General features: G+C 40.3%; 1 protein-coding gene across 3 annotated transcripts in view; it reads right to left on the bottom strand.

The window, feature by feature from the left end:
- TSNARE1 (t-SNARE domain containing 1) overlaps positions 1-16,065 on the bottom strand; it is a 530,032-nt gene that overhangs the window by 202,758 nt on the left and 311,209 nt on the right. For all 3 annotated transcript variants that reach the window (XM_009332991.1, XM_009332989.1, XM_009332990.1), the window contains one exon: positions 11,185-11,257. In XM_009332991.1, coding sequence (XP_009331266.1) covers positions 11,185-11,257 — 73 coding nt within the window. The remainder of the gene's footprint in view (positions 1-11,184; positions 11,258-16,065) is intronic.

Below are 16,065 nucleotides of genomic sequence, written 5' to 3'. Positions count from 1 at the left end.
GAAGAGCTGCATCCACACACACACACACATCAGTGTGACAGCCTTGAAGAGTTTACTTCCAGTATTGTATTGAGCTGAAGGTATTTCTGGGAAAGTGTCAGATTTTTCTTTTCAATACCAGTAGAAAAAAATGGTGTTGCATTACCAAAAATGATGAACAGAAACTTGAATGGCACAACAGCACACTGCAGTGAGCAGCATTTTTGCCATGTGAGTGGATCTACCCAGGGTCTACCTCAAACAGATTTCAACCTGTCAGTTAATAATAATGAGGTCCTAGGTGAGTTTACAAGGAAAACCCTACTGCCACATAGGTGATAGGTGACACCACAAGTGCCATCACTAACAATTGGTACCACACTTCTGTTTACAAAGAATAGATGTCCCAGCTCCAGGGCTGGCCCTGATGTCTTTCCAGCCAGACATTGAGGCTGATCCACAAAACAGTAATTGGTCATTCTACATATTTTATAGGAGTAGCAGTAGAGGGATATTTGATGTTTCCTGGTTAGAATTGAGAAATAGCTGAAAAGTGGTAGATCTATGGGCTAGATTAGCTCTGTAGGACAGGGTAGTGCTTGCTTTCTCTGTTTTCATGTTAGGACAGTGCTGCATAATTGGCAACTACAAGCCCCGATCCAATTTCCGGCACTGTGTATATGAGCCTCTGTGCATATGAAAACAACAGGGCACAAGGCAGAGAAACCAAAAGAGTTAATATGTTGTTAACAGAGACAGGATGCATCAGCCAGAATAACTTGTCACTCACCCAAGGTGACAAATTCTTAGTTGCCTCGTTGTTGACAAGTATTTACTTCCATGGTTAAGCATGACTATATGATGCATAGTTAACCAGATTGGTTTTACCTAAAAAAATGTTTATCCATTCTGTGGAAGTCCATAAGAACTAGTCAGAGGGACAACACCGGTTTGCACCAACTGAAATTCAGCTCCTGAGCACTCAAAGCTCCAACATGCCATAGCTTTCCTACAGCCAAGCTGCGACACATGTTAGGATGGGGAGAAAAAAAGAAAAGATTAGGTAAAAAATTGAACCAAAGCTAAGAATATATCCTGCTGGGACACCTGTTAATTTTAGAAGAGCAAAGTCTGACCATGTTTTTGGGTTACAAAATACAACTTTACATAGGAAAGCACATCCATGTATTAAGCTACTTTGTGATGGGATTTGGAAGGGATGGGGGGATTTGGGAAATTTGGAAGGGGTGGAGGGAGTGTGCTGAACTCTTTGACAATCACCTAATCAAAGTTTCAGAACTTGCTCATGTACCTGATGTTTCTCAGGATCTTAGTCCAGACACCCTTCACTACTCAATGCCTCTTAAAGGCTGATTGCCCTCAGAAAATTAATCATTTAGACATAGAAGAGCTACAGAGAAGAAATTTATGAAAGATATCCTACTAAAACAAGAGTAATCTCTCTCTGCTCCTCTTGGGGCAGGGGGAAATCACAGCAGGAGCTTAGCACTTCCACCCTCCAGAGGAAGCTAGCACTTTCCACTGCCTGCAGGGGGCCTTAGTTAAATAAAATTAAACACTGTGAATGCCCCCTTAGCGCTGCATGGAATGGACTAATCATATGTTACGCACCGTGTTTTGCAAACACCATCTACGTTTTTCCCAGCACAGGCTTTCACAAGTAGGATGGACATGTGCTACATGTTCTATATGAGTTGACGTGATGTTACAGGAGGAGGCTGGACCCGGGTGGCACTGTTTCTGCTCACTTGTTCTCCTAACAAGGGAATACCAGCCTTGGAATAAGCAAACCTCCCATTTAAATTTTTTTTTGTAGCAACTTGTAATCCTGGGACACAGGGGAAAAACTAAAACAAACAAAAACCCACAAAAACAGCTCTAAAACTCTATAAAAATGAGACATAAATATGTAACACAATTTAACTAGATATTTGTGCTGATCAACACAGGAAAGCAAGGGAGGAAAAAAGGATTTGTGTCAAATCACAAGGAAGAAAGTAATAAGTCAATGATGTTAATAAGTTAATGATGAATGTGTCATTCACAGCTATTTCAGTGCATCTTTGCTGAATGCTAGTGATGGTTCACAGCTTCACCTTGCTCACTTTCAGGCTCCTTGCCAAGGTACCTTGCTTGGGGATGGAAAGGCAAGTATTTCCAGAGGGGCGGTAGGATCCTAGGTAGACTGAAAAAAACTGCTGGAGGGGTCTGCCTTTTCCTTTCTCCATTGGCTTTGGTATGAAGGCACAGTGACTCTCTTCCCAAATAAGTGAGATAACCCAGCCCTGGGTCTGGGATTTTCCAAGGAGTCTGAATCCCACAACAAATTTCTGTCCTCAGTCTGTGATGACAAATTTATGGTACAGTTTGAGAACAAACAAAAACCTTAAGGTGATGTTATCGCCATTTTATTAAACTGAGGGACAGGGCTGCACCAAAGCAGATGGTGGTTGCAAACAAATGCACCAAGGAATTAGGAAAAGATTTCTAATTTTCCAGCTAAAGCACATCCTTTCAATAAGAGTAGTGAAGGTGGCAGAGCTAACCAGCTTTTAGATGTAATTTGATCTGATTTTATGACACACTTGTCACGCAGAGACAGAAATCAGGATGACCCCAAGAGGTGTCTTTCAACCCTATCTTACCTGTCTTCTGAGATCAAGCCCTGCTAATGACCAACAGGAGTCTTATATGTGAAATTACTGGAGTGACAGTGGCTAGAGTGGGGTTTCTGTCCTAATATATCAAGGAATCACCCGTATGACCTGAGTCTTTATAGTGGCAACAATGGACTGGTTTCGCAAGGCAACATTTTCAGTAAAACTGCTTGAAAGGCAGGAAAGTGAGCTTGTGAATGAGAATTTTAAAACGCTCCCACTTGGCAGTAACCAAAATGGGCCCCTTTAGTTTTCACAGTATGCTTTTATTTTTAGCACTTTAATAATCGTAACCCTCTTTTATCACTATAAGTTCTGACTAAAAATAATCAATACAACATACTGAGAAGCACAAAAAAAAAAAAGGGAGGAGTATTCTGGTAATGTATAAAGGTTTATTTCCTAATTAAAAGCCAAATTTTGGGTGAAATTGCTTTCAGCATAAAAAAGAATTTTGCCCATTCTAATTCCATGTGCTTGGAGAGTTTTAAGTGAGTCTCATTCCACGAACAAAAGACCCTCAGGCTTTCTATAGGCACAGCTGTGGATGTTAAGGGGAAGGAAAACTATGGCAGTTCTTCCGGAGTGAAGTTTAAAATGGCTTAGGGTTGGGCATTTCCAAACTTCAGTGTAAACGTCAAGTTATAAATTCCTCACACGAGAGGATTTATAAAATAATCTTGCCTGTTTGCTAAACTAAGGCCAAATGGGTCACATTGGCTTAGACTGGTGCAATGAAATACAATTTGCAGCTCCATGAGTCATCAGGAGTCGTGGTTATTGCTTCCAACAAAAGGCAGATAGCACCTAGCATTCTATTTTGTTTTAGCAGAGGTCTAATTTTTCCACACAGCAACACACCATGACCCTCAGAAGTAGGGACTGAGACACTGAACAACCACTTACCCTAATTTTCCAGGCAGGCCTGGAAAGACTGTTTAAACTACCCTAAAATGTCATAACCAGCTCTTCCTGCTGGTTTTCTTCGGCCAACAGCCCAAAGCCCTAGTCTGTATGAATAAAAGTGGCTATAAGGCAATGGCCGAACACCAGCATAAATTTACAACACTTCAGCTCCTGAGTGATTTACACTGTCCTTGAAATGCATCTTGGAAATGTCAAGTATCTGCTACATATGTATGCGCTGAAAAATGGTATCACCCTGCCAGAGGTTTACCATGCCTGCCAGGATACATCTTCCAAGGAATTAAAATTCAAATGTTGTCCTACATATATTTATTGGAAAATAGCGCATCCTACCAGAGAATAAGGTACTTCATATCATCTGCTCTGTGCTAAATGGCAGACTGCAGAAATATGACCACTTTAGCAGATGCAAAACAATTTACCATTCTTTCTTACAGAGGCCAGCAGTCTCAAATTACTGATATTTACCACAGGAGAAGAGTCAGTATATGAAGAGTTTCCTGAGGGTGCATGGTATGGCCTCTGCCCTCATTGCCTGGTGTACGCTTTCAGCTATGGCCTCTGCCCTCATTGCCTGGTGTACGCTTTCAGCTATCTATCTGAGGTGTCCACAGTTCCCATACGATGCTCTCCTATGGCTCTGGGTAATCCAAGGCTCTAGTTTTAATCCCGCAAAATTTGTGCATGGAAGGATATTATGTCATGGCAATAGACCTGATTAACTTTTTTTTTCCCCTCCATTTCCTTCTTTTTCTGATGAAAAAAGGTATTTCAACAAGACATTTTTTGTGCAGAAATTTATGGCCATGTCAGATTTTCTTTTTTTCCAAAATCATCTCTGAAAGTAATTTAAAGAGTAAAACAGCACTCAATATAGCTTTGATTGGGAAATTCCAGTTACTCGTCTGTAGCACGCTCTTTCTTTTATCTTGTGATGTAAACTCAACACTTTTTTTTAAATTCTATAAGACATCCAAGCTAAAGAAAATATTATTTCAAACCGCAATAAAATATGTTTCTTTAAAATTACAAAAAAAGAAAAAAAAGATCGAAATAATTGTATTTGTTTTTCCAAATCCAGCTCATGAGTTGACACAGTTTGGATAAATACCTTAATTTCACTTGCATGCAGCATTTTTCAGAAGCCCACTTTTGTCTACAATTAACACAACACTCACCTTCCATCACACAGCTGCGTGCATACCCTATTAAGTCCTATAGCTCAGTCAACTGATGGAAGTCAGTTTGTCACATGAATAAATGAGGAGGATGGGGGTGTTGATTCATAGAAATAAATATACTTTACTTCTGCTTACTGTCTTGGAAAGATCATATATTTTACCTACAAAGTAAAGTCACTGATATTTGCAACTTGCTTGACCTCTTTTGCTTTACATGGCTCATTTGATTTACTTAAACTACTCGAGCCATGACCTCCCAAACACAGTCTGTCTGTGGCAGAGTATAACACCTCACAGCAGAAATAAGCCAAACGCCTGGGCAGCTTCTGCCTTTATGACATTTACTGCTCAATTGCAGCATTACGAGAAATTGAGAGCACGGCAGTTTCAACTTCCCAAAAATTACCTCGGATAAATTGGTGTGAGAAGAATCCTACTGGTGGCAATAAACCTCACAAAAGTAAGAGCCTTGTTTCTTGTACAAAATTAGCTGGCTCATTAACTGTAAGTATACCAGCCCAATCACATTATGAGGGTCAAACACAGAACAACAGACAAATCTTGAGGCATTAGTAAATTTGCAAGTGTAGAGTCGCCCATTATTTTTTTCCCTATAAACCAGCATGTGCTGTCTTACCAGCACTGTCAGCAGTAGAGCTAAAGGTAAAAGTCCACATACAACAAGGGAAGACACAGAAACTCACACTCACAGAGAGCAGAAACAGGAAAGAAACACAAAAGCTCATTCATTTTTTGTGCTGCCTATTATCTCAAATAAAATGAGTTGCTCAGAGATCATGGTAGCCCACACCTGACCCCAACAATTCAGTTGTAGCAGCGGTCATCAACCTGTGCCTAACATGAAACCGAGCACCTTACAGACTATTCAGTGCTGTCTGAAGCCAAGGATGCATGAAAAGTGATAGTGGAAGGCCACCACTGCTGCAGTCCAGATAAACAGGGAGAGCAAGGCCAGTGGTATACAAAACACCGTGACCTTAAAATTGTTGCCTACAAGGCAATTAAGAGTAGTAATACTATGCAATTTTGGCAGCTGGGGTGGTTTACAATAAAACTTCATTAGACTTAGATAACAGAACAACAAACTGATGACAGGGTATGTACGTAGGATGAACAAAGAAATTGGGGTTTTCTTGGGAAGTGAATGGGAAGTGGAATAGATTTTCACTGCTTCAGAAATACCCCAGTGTACCCTTCCTGCATGGTCTGTCCTCTGTACTGACATGTAACTCTGTGTCTCAACAAGTGGCTGAAAGCAAAGGAGCCAAGAGAAGATTTCCCAATTCATCAGGAACCAATAAGAACATAAATGTACCCATTCACATAATAGCCTCCTCTGAGATCACTTAGGAAATTTAACCAAATGAGAGACTTTGCAGGCCACATTCAACTGAACATAGATATTAAAACTGTTACATTCAGGTATTCAGGGACCACTCTCAAGACGTGTTCATTTTCTGCAGATGTCCCAACCGAGACACATAACTCAGGAGAGTTTAGTTAAGGATCTAGTTGAATGATTTCCCAGCTCAGTTTGCATTAGCGTATCTGACAACAGACTCTTGGCTGAGCCATTCAGGCAGTCAGACTGGAGGAGGACATGTGTGGAAGGGTGCTGATGGACCCTCTTGACTCTTGACAGTGTCCATGTGTTAAACCAGCCTTCAGGTCAGAATGGCAACAGTGATAAAACAGGCAACAAAACTGAGCTGATTTCACAGGCAAAAAAACCCTCCCCACATTCAAAAGCTTCTAAAATAAGCAATACGTTTGCATTCATGCAAATATAGTTGACTTTGAAGGAGTTTTATTATTATTATCATTAGGTAATAAGTGACAATGTGGTGTGTCAGTGAACACCAGCATTACTCGAGGACTGAATATATTGACACTATCAGGAAGTTCTTCCGAGACTGGAGGAAAGCACCAGCTGCCATGTTTATATTTATCTTGGCAGGTCTATAGGCTCTAGCCTGACGGATACCATATAGTGATGTTTGTAAAGTGAGGGAGCATCCACTTTAGATCACATTATGAAGTTTCTTCACCCTATTATTTTCAAATATAAAATGCCCAGACTTCAAGAGTGAAGTGAAAGGTTAGTAGCACCAAGATCTAAGCCTGGATAAGTAATGGAAGAAAAAGCAAGTCTGAGGAAGCCTTTTGCTTGATGCAGTGGGGTCTTCTTCCAGCAAGTGGGATTTGCTGTGCAAACATAGATTTGTACACATTTGGTCTGGACAAAGAGATCGAGGGCTGGTAAATTAGTTGCTGTGTCCCTGCTGCTGTTATCTTAAAATAGGTGGCCGGTATGTGATCTTGGAATTTCTTCCCATTTTAGGGACTTGGGGAGGTTACAGGTACACTGGCAGAAGGTTGGTTCTGAAACTGTCCAACAGAGGAAGAAATGTGACTCTTTTAAAAGTGTAAAATGTTTTCAAAACAACATGGGTCTTTCCCTGTGGTTTTGAGAAATGTGATAGAGCTGCAAACAATGATATAAATGGTGAAAGTTGTGTAGGTAAGGGAGGTAGATCTTGCATGTTATTTTGGCATAACTAGTAAGGTTACATACACAGGTAGGATGGAAAGACAGCTCTTCTAAAACAAAAACAGAACAGAAGTTTCTTTTACCATGGGGAAAAAAAAAAGCAATAACTGTATTATTCAGGTCATCTTTATTCTCTGTTACAAGACAAACAGAAGCCTGCAGAGGTGGACAAATATGCACTTGCCTTCATTAGGTACTAATACAAATACTGGTGGCTGTGTTGTTGACACTTTCTTCAGAGGAATTGGGGATTTAAGGATTCTCTTCTCCCTAACACCAGTTATAAAATTGATCTCATGGAACTATGCCTATTTATCCTAGTAGGGCCAATGAAAGAACAAGTTTGCACACGTAAAATAACGATGTTCAGTATGAAACACTGGGAATGTTTCAAGCTGTTGACGCACTTGTAGTTCAGTTGAGTGGCCATCTATGAGCATGGAGAGGAGTGACTGCTGCTCTAGCAATCACCCCCAATGTAATTTACTTCTCACAGTACCAAGTCCTTAAGCCTTGCCTTGGATGCTTTGGCTGAAGAACCCTTCTGCTACCATGAAAGTAAAGTTTAGCAGTGGAGATGGCCCTCTTCTAGACCTCTTGAGATCTTGCTATTTGTACATCAGATCCCCAAAGTTATCATCAATGCACTCCAGAACCTCCTGGATTATTTATGCCCTGCTGTGTTGCCTCTCCAACAGATATTGGGGTGATTGAAGTCCCCCATGAGGACCAGAGCCTGCAGACATGAGGCTGTTCCCATCTGTCTGTAGAGGGCCTCATCCGCTTTGCCTGTCCTCTTTTTAATCCTAACCCATAAACTCTCCATCAGCTCCTCATCCATCCCTTGGCAGAACCCCATCCACTCCAGCTGCTCTCTTACATAAAGGGCATCTCTTCCTCCTCGTCTTCTTTTCCTGTCCTTCCTGGAGAGCCTGTATCTCTCCAATGTAACACTCATCATGGGAGCCAACCCACTACGTCTCCATGATCCCAACAAACTCATACCCCTGCAACTGCACGCAGATTTCTAACTCTACATGTTTATTCCCCATACTGTGTGCATTAGTGTACAGGCACTTTAGAGATGCACCCCAGCATGTTGAGTTCCTGGAGAGGGTTTGGGGTGTTTGTCCAAAACGGTGCCTTGTAAGCACCTCACTGCCTACATGCAAGTGCTAGAGATGACCCTGCCCAGGCCCCATTGTGATGACTTTGTGAACCCTTCCTGCCATATCACCCCATGCCCTCTATTCAGCAGTCCTGAGCATTGCTTTCTCACAGGACTGCTGGTTGCCCTGTCCCTCCCCCATCATTCCTAGTATAAAGCCCTCCTTATGAGGTCAGCCATCCTATTGGCAAGAATAGTTTTGCCCTGCCTAGTGAGGTGGATCCCATATCTCTAAAGCAGACACAAACAGGGTCCCATGGTTATAGAACCCAAAACCACATATTGCCAACACTAATTCCACAGCCAATGATTGATTTCTCCTATTAGTGACCCCTTCCTCGCACCCTTTCCCCTCACCGGCACCCTGTGTGATGGAGCTGCATAGGGACACTTTTGCCAAGAGCTCCTGTAAGACACTGTTGAAAAGACTCTTTCTGATTGTTCAAAGGTAACCTAGGCCACTAGCTTGTTTTGGCTTTGAGGGCTTGGACTCACTAATACTGTAATGCTTAGTTAAATATTCATGTCAAAGAGATGCCATGACTAGGAACAGAGGCATAGAGGTTATTTGCAGAAGACAAAAAATAATAGAGATATGCTGTCCCGAGTCTACATTACCCTCATCTATTTCCTCCTTGCATGACAGAAATTTTTCTGCCCTAAGGAATGTTATGGATGTGTTCATTAAGGAACTGGCCCACACGTTAGCAAAACTACTTTTAGGTTTTTGTAAGAAGTACAGGTTACTCTGCTTGTGCCATGCATAGACCAGACAAGCTCTTCCCATTAATTCTCCCCAGCTCAGGTGAGCCAGAGAGTGGTTTGCTCTACAGCCCTGGGAACGTTTTGCCGAGTGGTGCATCTCACATTCCATGGTTATGCATTTTCCCTGTGTTTTCTAAACAAGCACACACAGAAGTTTCATTTCATGCATGTAAGAGGAATGCATTAAAAAAATAAAACAAGTGCCAAGAGAACTGTCTCTTAACATCATTGCTTTTGAATTTTCACTGTGGGGCTTTCGAGTCCCTTTGCCTTCTGATTCATAATCTCACCTACTTCTGTGTAATATGAATGTCAAAAGATAAACAGTGGGACCTTTCAGCAATTGGTTGGGAAGGTACCTTGACTGGCTGCCAGGCTGAAAAGATACTCCTAAAGAAACTATTAAAAATCTACTGCAGTGAAACAGGCAGAAGAAAGAACATGTCAGATATAAAAGCAACAAAAACCTTATGCTGGCTCAAAGACAAAACATCCTACTTAGTCTAACTGTTTCTCGCAGGCAAGTTAATACTGGGGTCACTTCTATGCATGGGTAACATCATAAAATAATAAATATTGCCTTAAGAAAAGGAGTTACAAGGAACTTGACGCTAGCTTATGTATGTTGTCATGTCCCTCAAGGCATTAAGATCTGATGTGCTTTTAGGAGATGAATCAGGCTCCAAAGTTATCCATGTACAAAAATGAGCTTCCAAACAAGCACAAATAAAATAAAATAAAATAAAAAAAGAAGAAATAATTAAAAGTTGGGTTTAGATATCATCTTGATTTTTTTCTGCACCTGTGAACCCAAGTGGTGTTTCTCAGTGGGATGCAGCTAGCTCATTTCAGTGTGAAGGAGATACCTTATGCTAATGGAAACTTGCAAAGGTATGAGCTTGGCAAAGAAATCCAGAGTGATTAATAAACAACAGAGAAGAGTTTCTTCTTTTATGATCTACATATGGCTGTCTTAGGACTTGATCCAACTCCCAGGAGCTCCAGTAGAACTCCAGCTGAGTGCTGCAGGTTAGAAATACCTCCACAAATCTTGCTTCTCTGGAGTTTAGGTTCCTCAGCATGCCTTTAGGGGGGTTAGCTCTCAAATTTGGAAGTAGACAGTTGCTTCTGAAGCACCGCACAGGATTATCATACATACACAAAATAGGGATACAGAAAAAAAAGTCTGTTCTTAGCTGCATCAGAAGACAGCAGTGACAAAGACGAGAGTCAGAGGAAATTTAAAAGGAACAAATCTGCTGTGTCTTATCTCTCTAGTCACTAAAAGTCATGGCTGTCAGTGATGGGCTGCTCTTAAAGATAATACTAGGGGTTACTCTTATCTCTTTTCCCAAGTTTTCTGCACCACACTCGTAGCTATTGGTAGTTGGAGAGCAAGAGGTCAACTAATGGGCAGAAGGTTCAGAGTATGCATGTGAGCACATCATGATGTTGGGTACTGTAAATTTAATCAGACACACCCTGCAATGTGGAAAGAAAATCCCATTTAGGAGAAGCAAACCGCTTAATTTTCTCCACCACCATCAATAATCGTAACAATAATTGCTACTACTATTGTTTTTTCATTACAGTTCCAGGTAGAAAGGAAGAATTGGATCCCTTTCCAGTTAATGTTATATATTCTCCAGCTTCCTTTTTACAGTCAAAAGGGAATGGATTAATCTCACCGAGAATTCTATTTTATGCCAAATATACCAGTTAACTAGCCTTAATATAAGAACCCTATTGCACAGGGCAGCTTGTCAGATCAAAGCATCACTGGATGTACAAAATGCCCAAAACACAGGAAAAATAATCACAGCATCAACAAACAGCTGCTCATAAGGGAACACAACATCATATTGGAATGGTGCAGGAGGGTAATAAAGCCCATACGTTAACAGTGATACCTACCTATTGTGTCTCCTTGCTCATGCACCATGGAGGCCAGGTCTTTAATGATCTGGTTCACATCCAACATGTCACTCTGAAAAGACAGAAAGTCTACCATTAATGATGAATGGGTAATATCCAAGCATAAAAGGCATGTTCCCCAGTCAAGCTTTGCAAAGAAAAAAACAAAAGCAGAAAACCTTGTCTGTGTAGAATTAAAAGAAAAGGTTATAATGCTCCCATAGTAAATCAAAAATCCCCTTAAACAAAGCCATGGTTTGCTGGATCTAAGTCAGCCAGTTGACTCAAGCTTTCTATAAGAAACAAGTAGAATGATCAGATTATACAGTTGCTTTTCAGAATTGTGGAGAACTAAGAAAGAAAAAAACAATAAAAACAACAGCAGCAAACCCTTTTCTTTCTAAAAAAGTTATTTTTTATGCAGGCCATTCATCCCAGAGTGCGGATTTTTACATAGAAAAAGGCCATCTTTTAGCACAGCATCCATCTGATAAAATACTATTTGTAAACCGATGGAGATATGACCAAAACCTCACTGAATTTGAAATCTTATTGGTAAGGCAATATGGAAAGACCTGTTTGATGAATGGATTCATTTATACATTTTCAAGTGTGTGCAAAAAAAAAAAAAGAAAAAAAAAAGAAGTAACTAGATTCAGCACTGAAATTTTCTTAGTTAAAACACAGCAAATTGCCAGTGAGTTTGTTTCTCTCATTTCTGAACACTTACCATATACAAGAGCAAATGTGAGCATATGTTGACTTAATATGACTCTGGCTTTTATAAAAAGAATTAACCTAGCAATAATAGGCATAATAATATAGATACTGCTGAATGCACTACCACTAGCAGAGCAGAAAAAAAGACACTCAAACAGGATGCATTTTGTTAAGCTGTACAAATCCCAGAATCACAGAAACACTGAGGTTGGCAGGAACCTTTGGAAATTATTTTGTCCAACGCCCCTGCTTGAAGCAGTCAGTTAAACAAGGTTGCTCAGGGCCATGTCCACTTGGTTTTGTATAGCTCTACAGACGGAGACTCCATGGACTGTCTGACCAACAATATGTCCCTGTATCCTTGTACTGGGGAACCCAACACTGGATACTTTCTGAAGCGTTGAAAACATTTCCTAAGAATCTGCTTCTCCTGAGGCTAATTGCACAGTAATTCCTTTGTCTGCTTGGGTCCTGTTGCAACTCTAGTCCATCATGCCAAAAGGTCCGATTGCTTCCACCCCAGTTTTAAAGACTTCAGCTTCCCTACTGGCAAATTTAGAAAATGGTGCAAAATTAATCCATACACTTCTACTGAAGTTTGTTATGAGAATATAAGTGGCATAACATTTAATCGTATAATGCAATAGAATCGCATTAATTTGCAATGAAGCCTGGGAGTCCCATTGTGAATTCTAGAATATACCAAGTTGTTGAATAACTGAAGAAGTAGGAGAAACAAAAGGTTTAAAATGCTGTGAGAAATCATAATAAAACAAAAAACAAAACCCCCAACCAAAGACTGGGTAATGCATCACAACATTCACTTCATTCATTCACTTGTCAAGCATAATGAAGCTTTAATTATGTATGGTATTATTCATAACTTGTAAATACTGCAGAATATTTTGTAAAATCAATGAAGTTTAAGTAACTTGAGATTGCACTTGAGCACTGTGGTAGTAAATCATTGCCAGGAAATGAGGAGAAATGAGTTGTGATTTTTTTGGGTGGGGGAGGTTTTTGGGTTTTTTTTCAAAATTCTTTGAAAGGAGAAAGCTAAAGTTTAGCAAAATGTGAAGAATTAGGAATTAACTTTAATGTGTTGTTCTGCTCTCATTTAACTGCTTAGTAAAAGATGATTAAGGAAAATTACACAAATAAATAATAATACTAAAAAATCCCAGAATGCTCATTTGTCTCTCCTGGCTAAATTGCCAGTGACATCAGTCTTTGGTTTCTGTTACTTGCAACATAAACAAAAATTTTTCTACCCTTCAGTCAGTCTGTTTTGTTTTGTTCTGCTTCTTTTACAGCACTTTAAGTGAACGCAGCTTAAAATTCATGAACATATTATTGCACGTACATTTGGTTAGAGGTTATTGCAATATACTGAATTACAATTGGAATAAAACAAGTGGGCAATTTGGTCTAAGAAAGGTTGCCCAGAGAGGTGGTGGATGCCCCATCCCTGGAAACATTCCAGGTCAGGTTGGACGGGGCTCTGAGCAACCTGATCTAGTTGAAAATGTCCCTGCCCACGGCAGGGGGGTTGGACTAGATGACCTTTAGAGGTCCCTTCCAGCCCAAACTATTCTATGATTCTATGATTCTATAAGTTGGGCTGTCTGCCTCCTGATCCCCGGATATTATGACAAGAAGGGGAGAATGAGAGAGGAAATTCAATGCTGTATATGAACAGTGCTGTTTCAGATTTGCCATTTATATCCAGGTACTTGGGATGAAACAGCCATCTGCTGCTGCAGAATGTAGATCCTTTTCATAACATTGTAACAGCACTTAAAATTATTGTTTAGCAAATATGCATTAGTTAAAACCAGCTGCTGAGTTGTTAGGAAGGAAAAAATGCGACTACTGTATTTAAGGAAAAATAAACAGGGGTGAGTTGTAAAGCACAGAGCACAAAGCAATCTGACCTGAAGCAAGGAATCTGTTGAATAATTTAACCTGGCAATGTGAAGTTTCAAAGTCCCTGATATATGTAAGCAAAACAAAAGAAAAAATACAAGAAAGAAAAATAGCCAGAAATAAAGACCTTCCATAATGGAATATACCTAGGAGCTATGTTCCTGTTCCTTCTTGCCAGGTTAGCTCTATCATGAAGTACCTCTGAACTTGCCAGCCATCAGAGTTAGTTAGCAAAATCAGATTGCCTTTGGTTTCCCGCGTTTGCACATACTATGCGGAATTCACAGTGAAATACAGCTCCTCATAAATCCCTTTGACTCCACAGAAACTGGGAGTACAACAACCAGCTATCGTTCCACAAATGCTGTCTCCCTGCCAGCTAACTGGCTTTCCTGGGTTTTAATCAACAGCAGCCTTTCCTGAATGGCAACAATTCACTCCCTACATTCAGCAGCAAGAGGGAGACAGATTTAAATTGTTTCATATAAATCCTCTTTTTTCTTTTTTCTTTTTTTTTTTTATTTTTCTCCAAAGGAGAAATCCATTGTACAGATTAGTATACAGGATTTAAGGTCATCCATGCTGGAACAAAAAGAATTAAGACTAGTCATCAGTAACATCAGTGATGGCAAAAAGAAATGGCAGTAACTAAAGATGACCAAAAAAGCAGAGAAGTGCCAATAAACAAGTCATGCAGATGAAAAAATGAGAGAAATGAAAGAATTTGGGACCCTAAAGGTCTGGAGGATTAACTCTCACTAGAAGAAGTTAGTTTGGAAACTTCTTAACAGAAAGTACTAGATTAAAATGGCAGGATTATTTGAGTAATGTAACCTGACTCAGTAAGTGAATAATGTCACTGCAAAGTCCTGAGAGTTTGGAAAAAATCTAAAATTCCAACTCCAGCACAGAAACCATTGGAAATATGATTTTGCAGATAAACTAGAAATTTACATTTCCCATTTTTTACTTTAACAAGACCACAATTTCAACATTTTTAAAATTAATCTGGGAGCAAGTCAGGTTGTAAAACCCAGACGTTGTTACCAAGATGGGAACAACCTAGTCATAAATCCCAGCAGCCCGCTTCCCCATGGGATGAACATTACTGAGGTATTTGCCAAGACAGCAAATAAGTAAACCTCCTCTCTCACGCTTAGTGGGGTGAAGATTTATCCACATTGAAAACTTCTAACATAGCCCTGACCTTAATGATATTCTAAGGACACTTCTGTATTCCATCCACGAGAACAGCACTAAATAAACCAGAGAGGGGAAACATGCTCTCCTCAAAAGGACACAGAACAAGCATGTGCTGTCAATAATTTCTCTCTCACATTTAGCCAGATCCCAACACCCTTTGTCAATGTCAGCTCAGGTCCTCAAGGGAAGAGTCACACTTATTTCTAAGAATGTTTGACTTAGGTTTGTATAAAAAATAGGATCACAAATATCAGTAGTCTATCCTATTTAGCACATGCAGTTTTGTGTGTACTCCCAAACCATCAATCTATTTTTTTGAAGGACTACAAATTAACTTTTAAATTAATTGCTGACTCAATGTTCAGGCAATGCTGAATTCTACCAGTGAGGTCTCATTCAGCCCCACCATCCATTCTGCAATAAGCAGCCAGGAGACCTATAAAACAAACCTGAAGGAGAATCTGAAAGATGTAAAATAACATCCACGTGTGTAGTTCTGTATATGAAAGCACTCCAAAACAAAACAAAATGATAGTGCTTGTTATCTTTGGGGGGGGGGGGACCCCCAAAAAAACAAAAAGAAAAAAAAAACTTTGTAGTGTCTGGCATGTTCTACCAAAGAGATTATAGAATCATAGAAACATAGAATAGTTTGGGTTGGAAGGGACCTCTAAAGGTCATCTAGACCAACCCCCCTGCCATGGGCAGGGACATCTTCAACTAGATCAGGTTGCTCAGAGCCCCGTCCAACCTGACTTTGAAGGTTTCCGGGGATGGGGCATCCACCACCTCCCTGGGCAACCTGGGCCAGTGTTTCACCACCCTCAGCATAAAAAATGTCTTCCTTATATCTAGCCTCAATCTACCCCCCTTTAGTTTAAAGCCATTTCCCCTTGTCCTGTTGCAACAGGCCCTGCCAAAAAGTTTGCCCCCATCTTTTTTCTAAGCCCCCTTTAAGTACTGACAGGCTGTGATAAGGTCTCCCCGAAGCCTTCTCTTCTCCAGGCTGAACAACCCCAACTCTCTCAGCCT

The sequence above is a fragment of the Pygoscelis adeliae genome, unplaced genomic scaffold (assembly GCF_000699105.1).
Source record: "Pygoscelis adeliae isolate BGI_AS28 unplaced genomic scaffold, ASM69910v1 Scaffold38, whole genome shotgun sequence".
In the NCBI taxonomy this organism is placed as follows: Eukaryota; Metazoa; Chordata; class Aves; order Sphenisciformes; family Spheniscidae; genus Pygoscelis; species Pygoscelis adeliae.
This window is presented reverse-complemented; position numbering and strand designations above follow the sequence as displayed.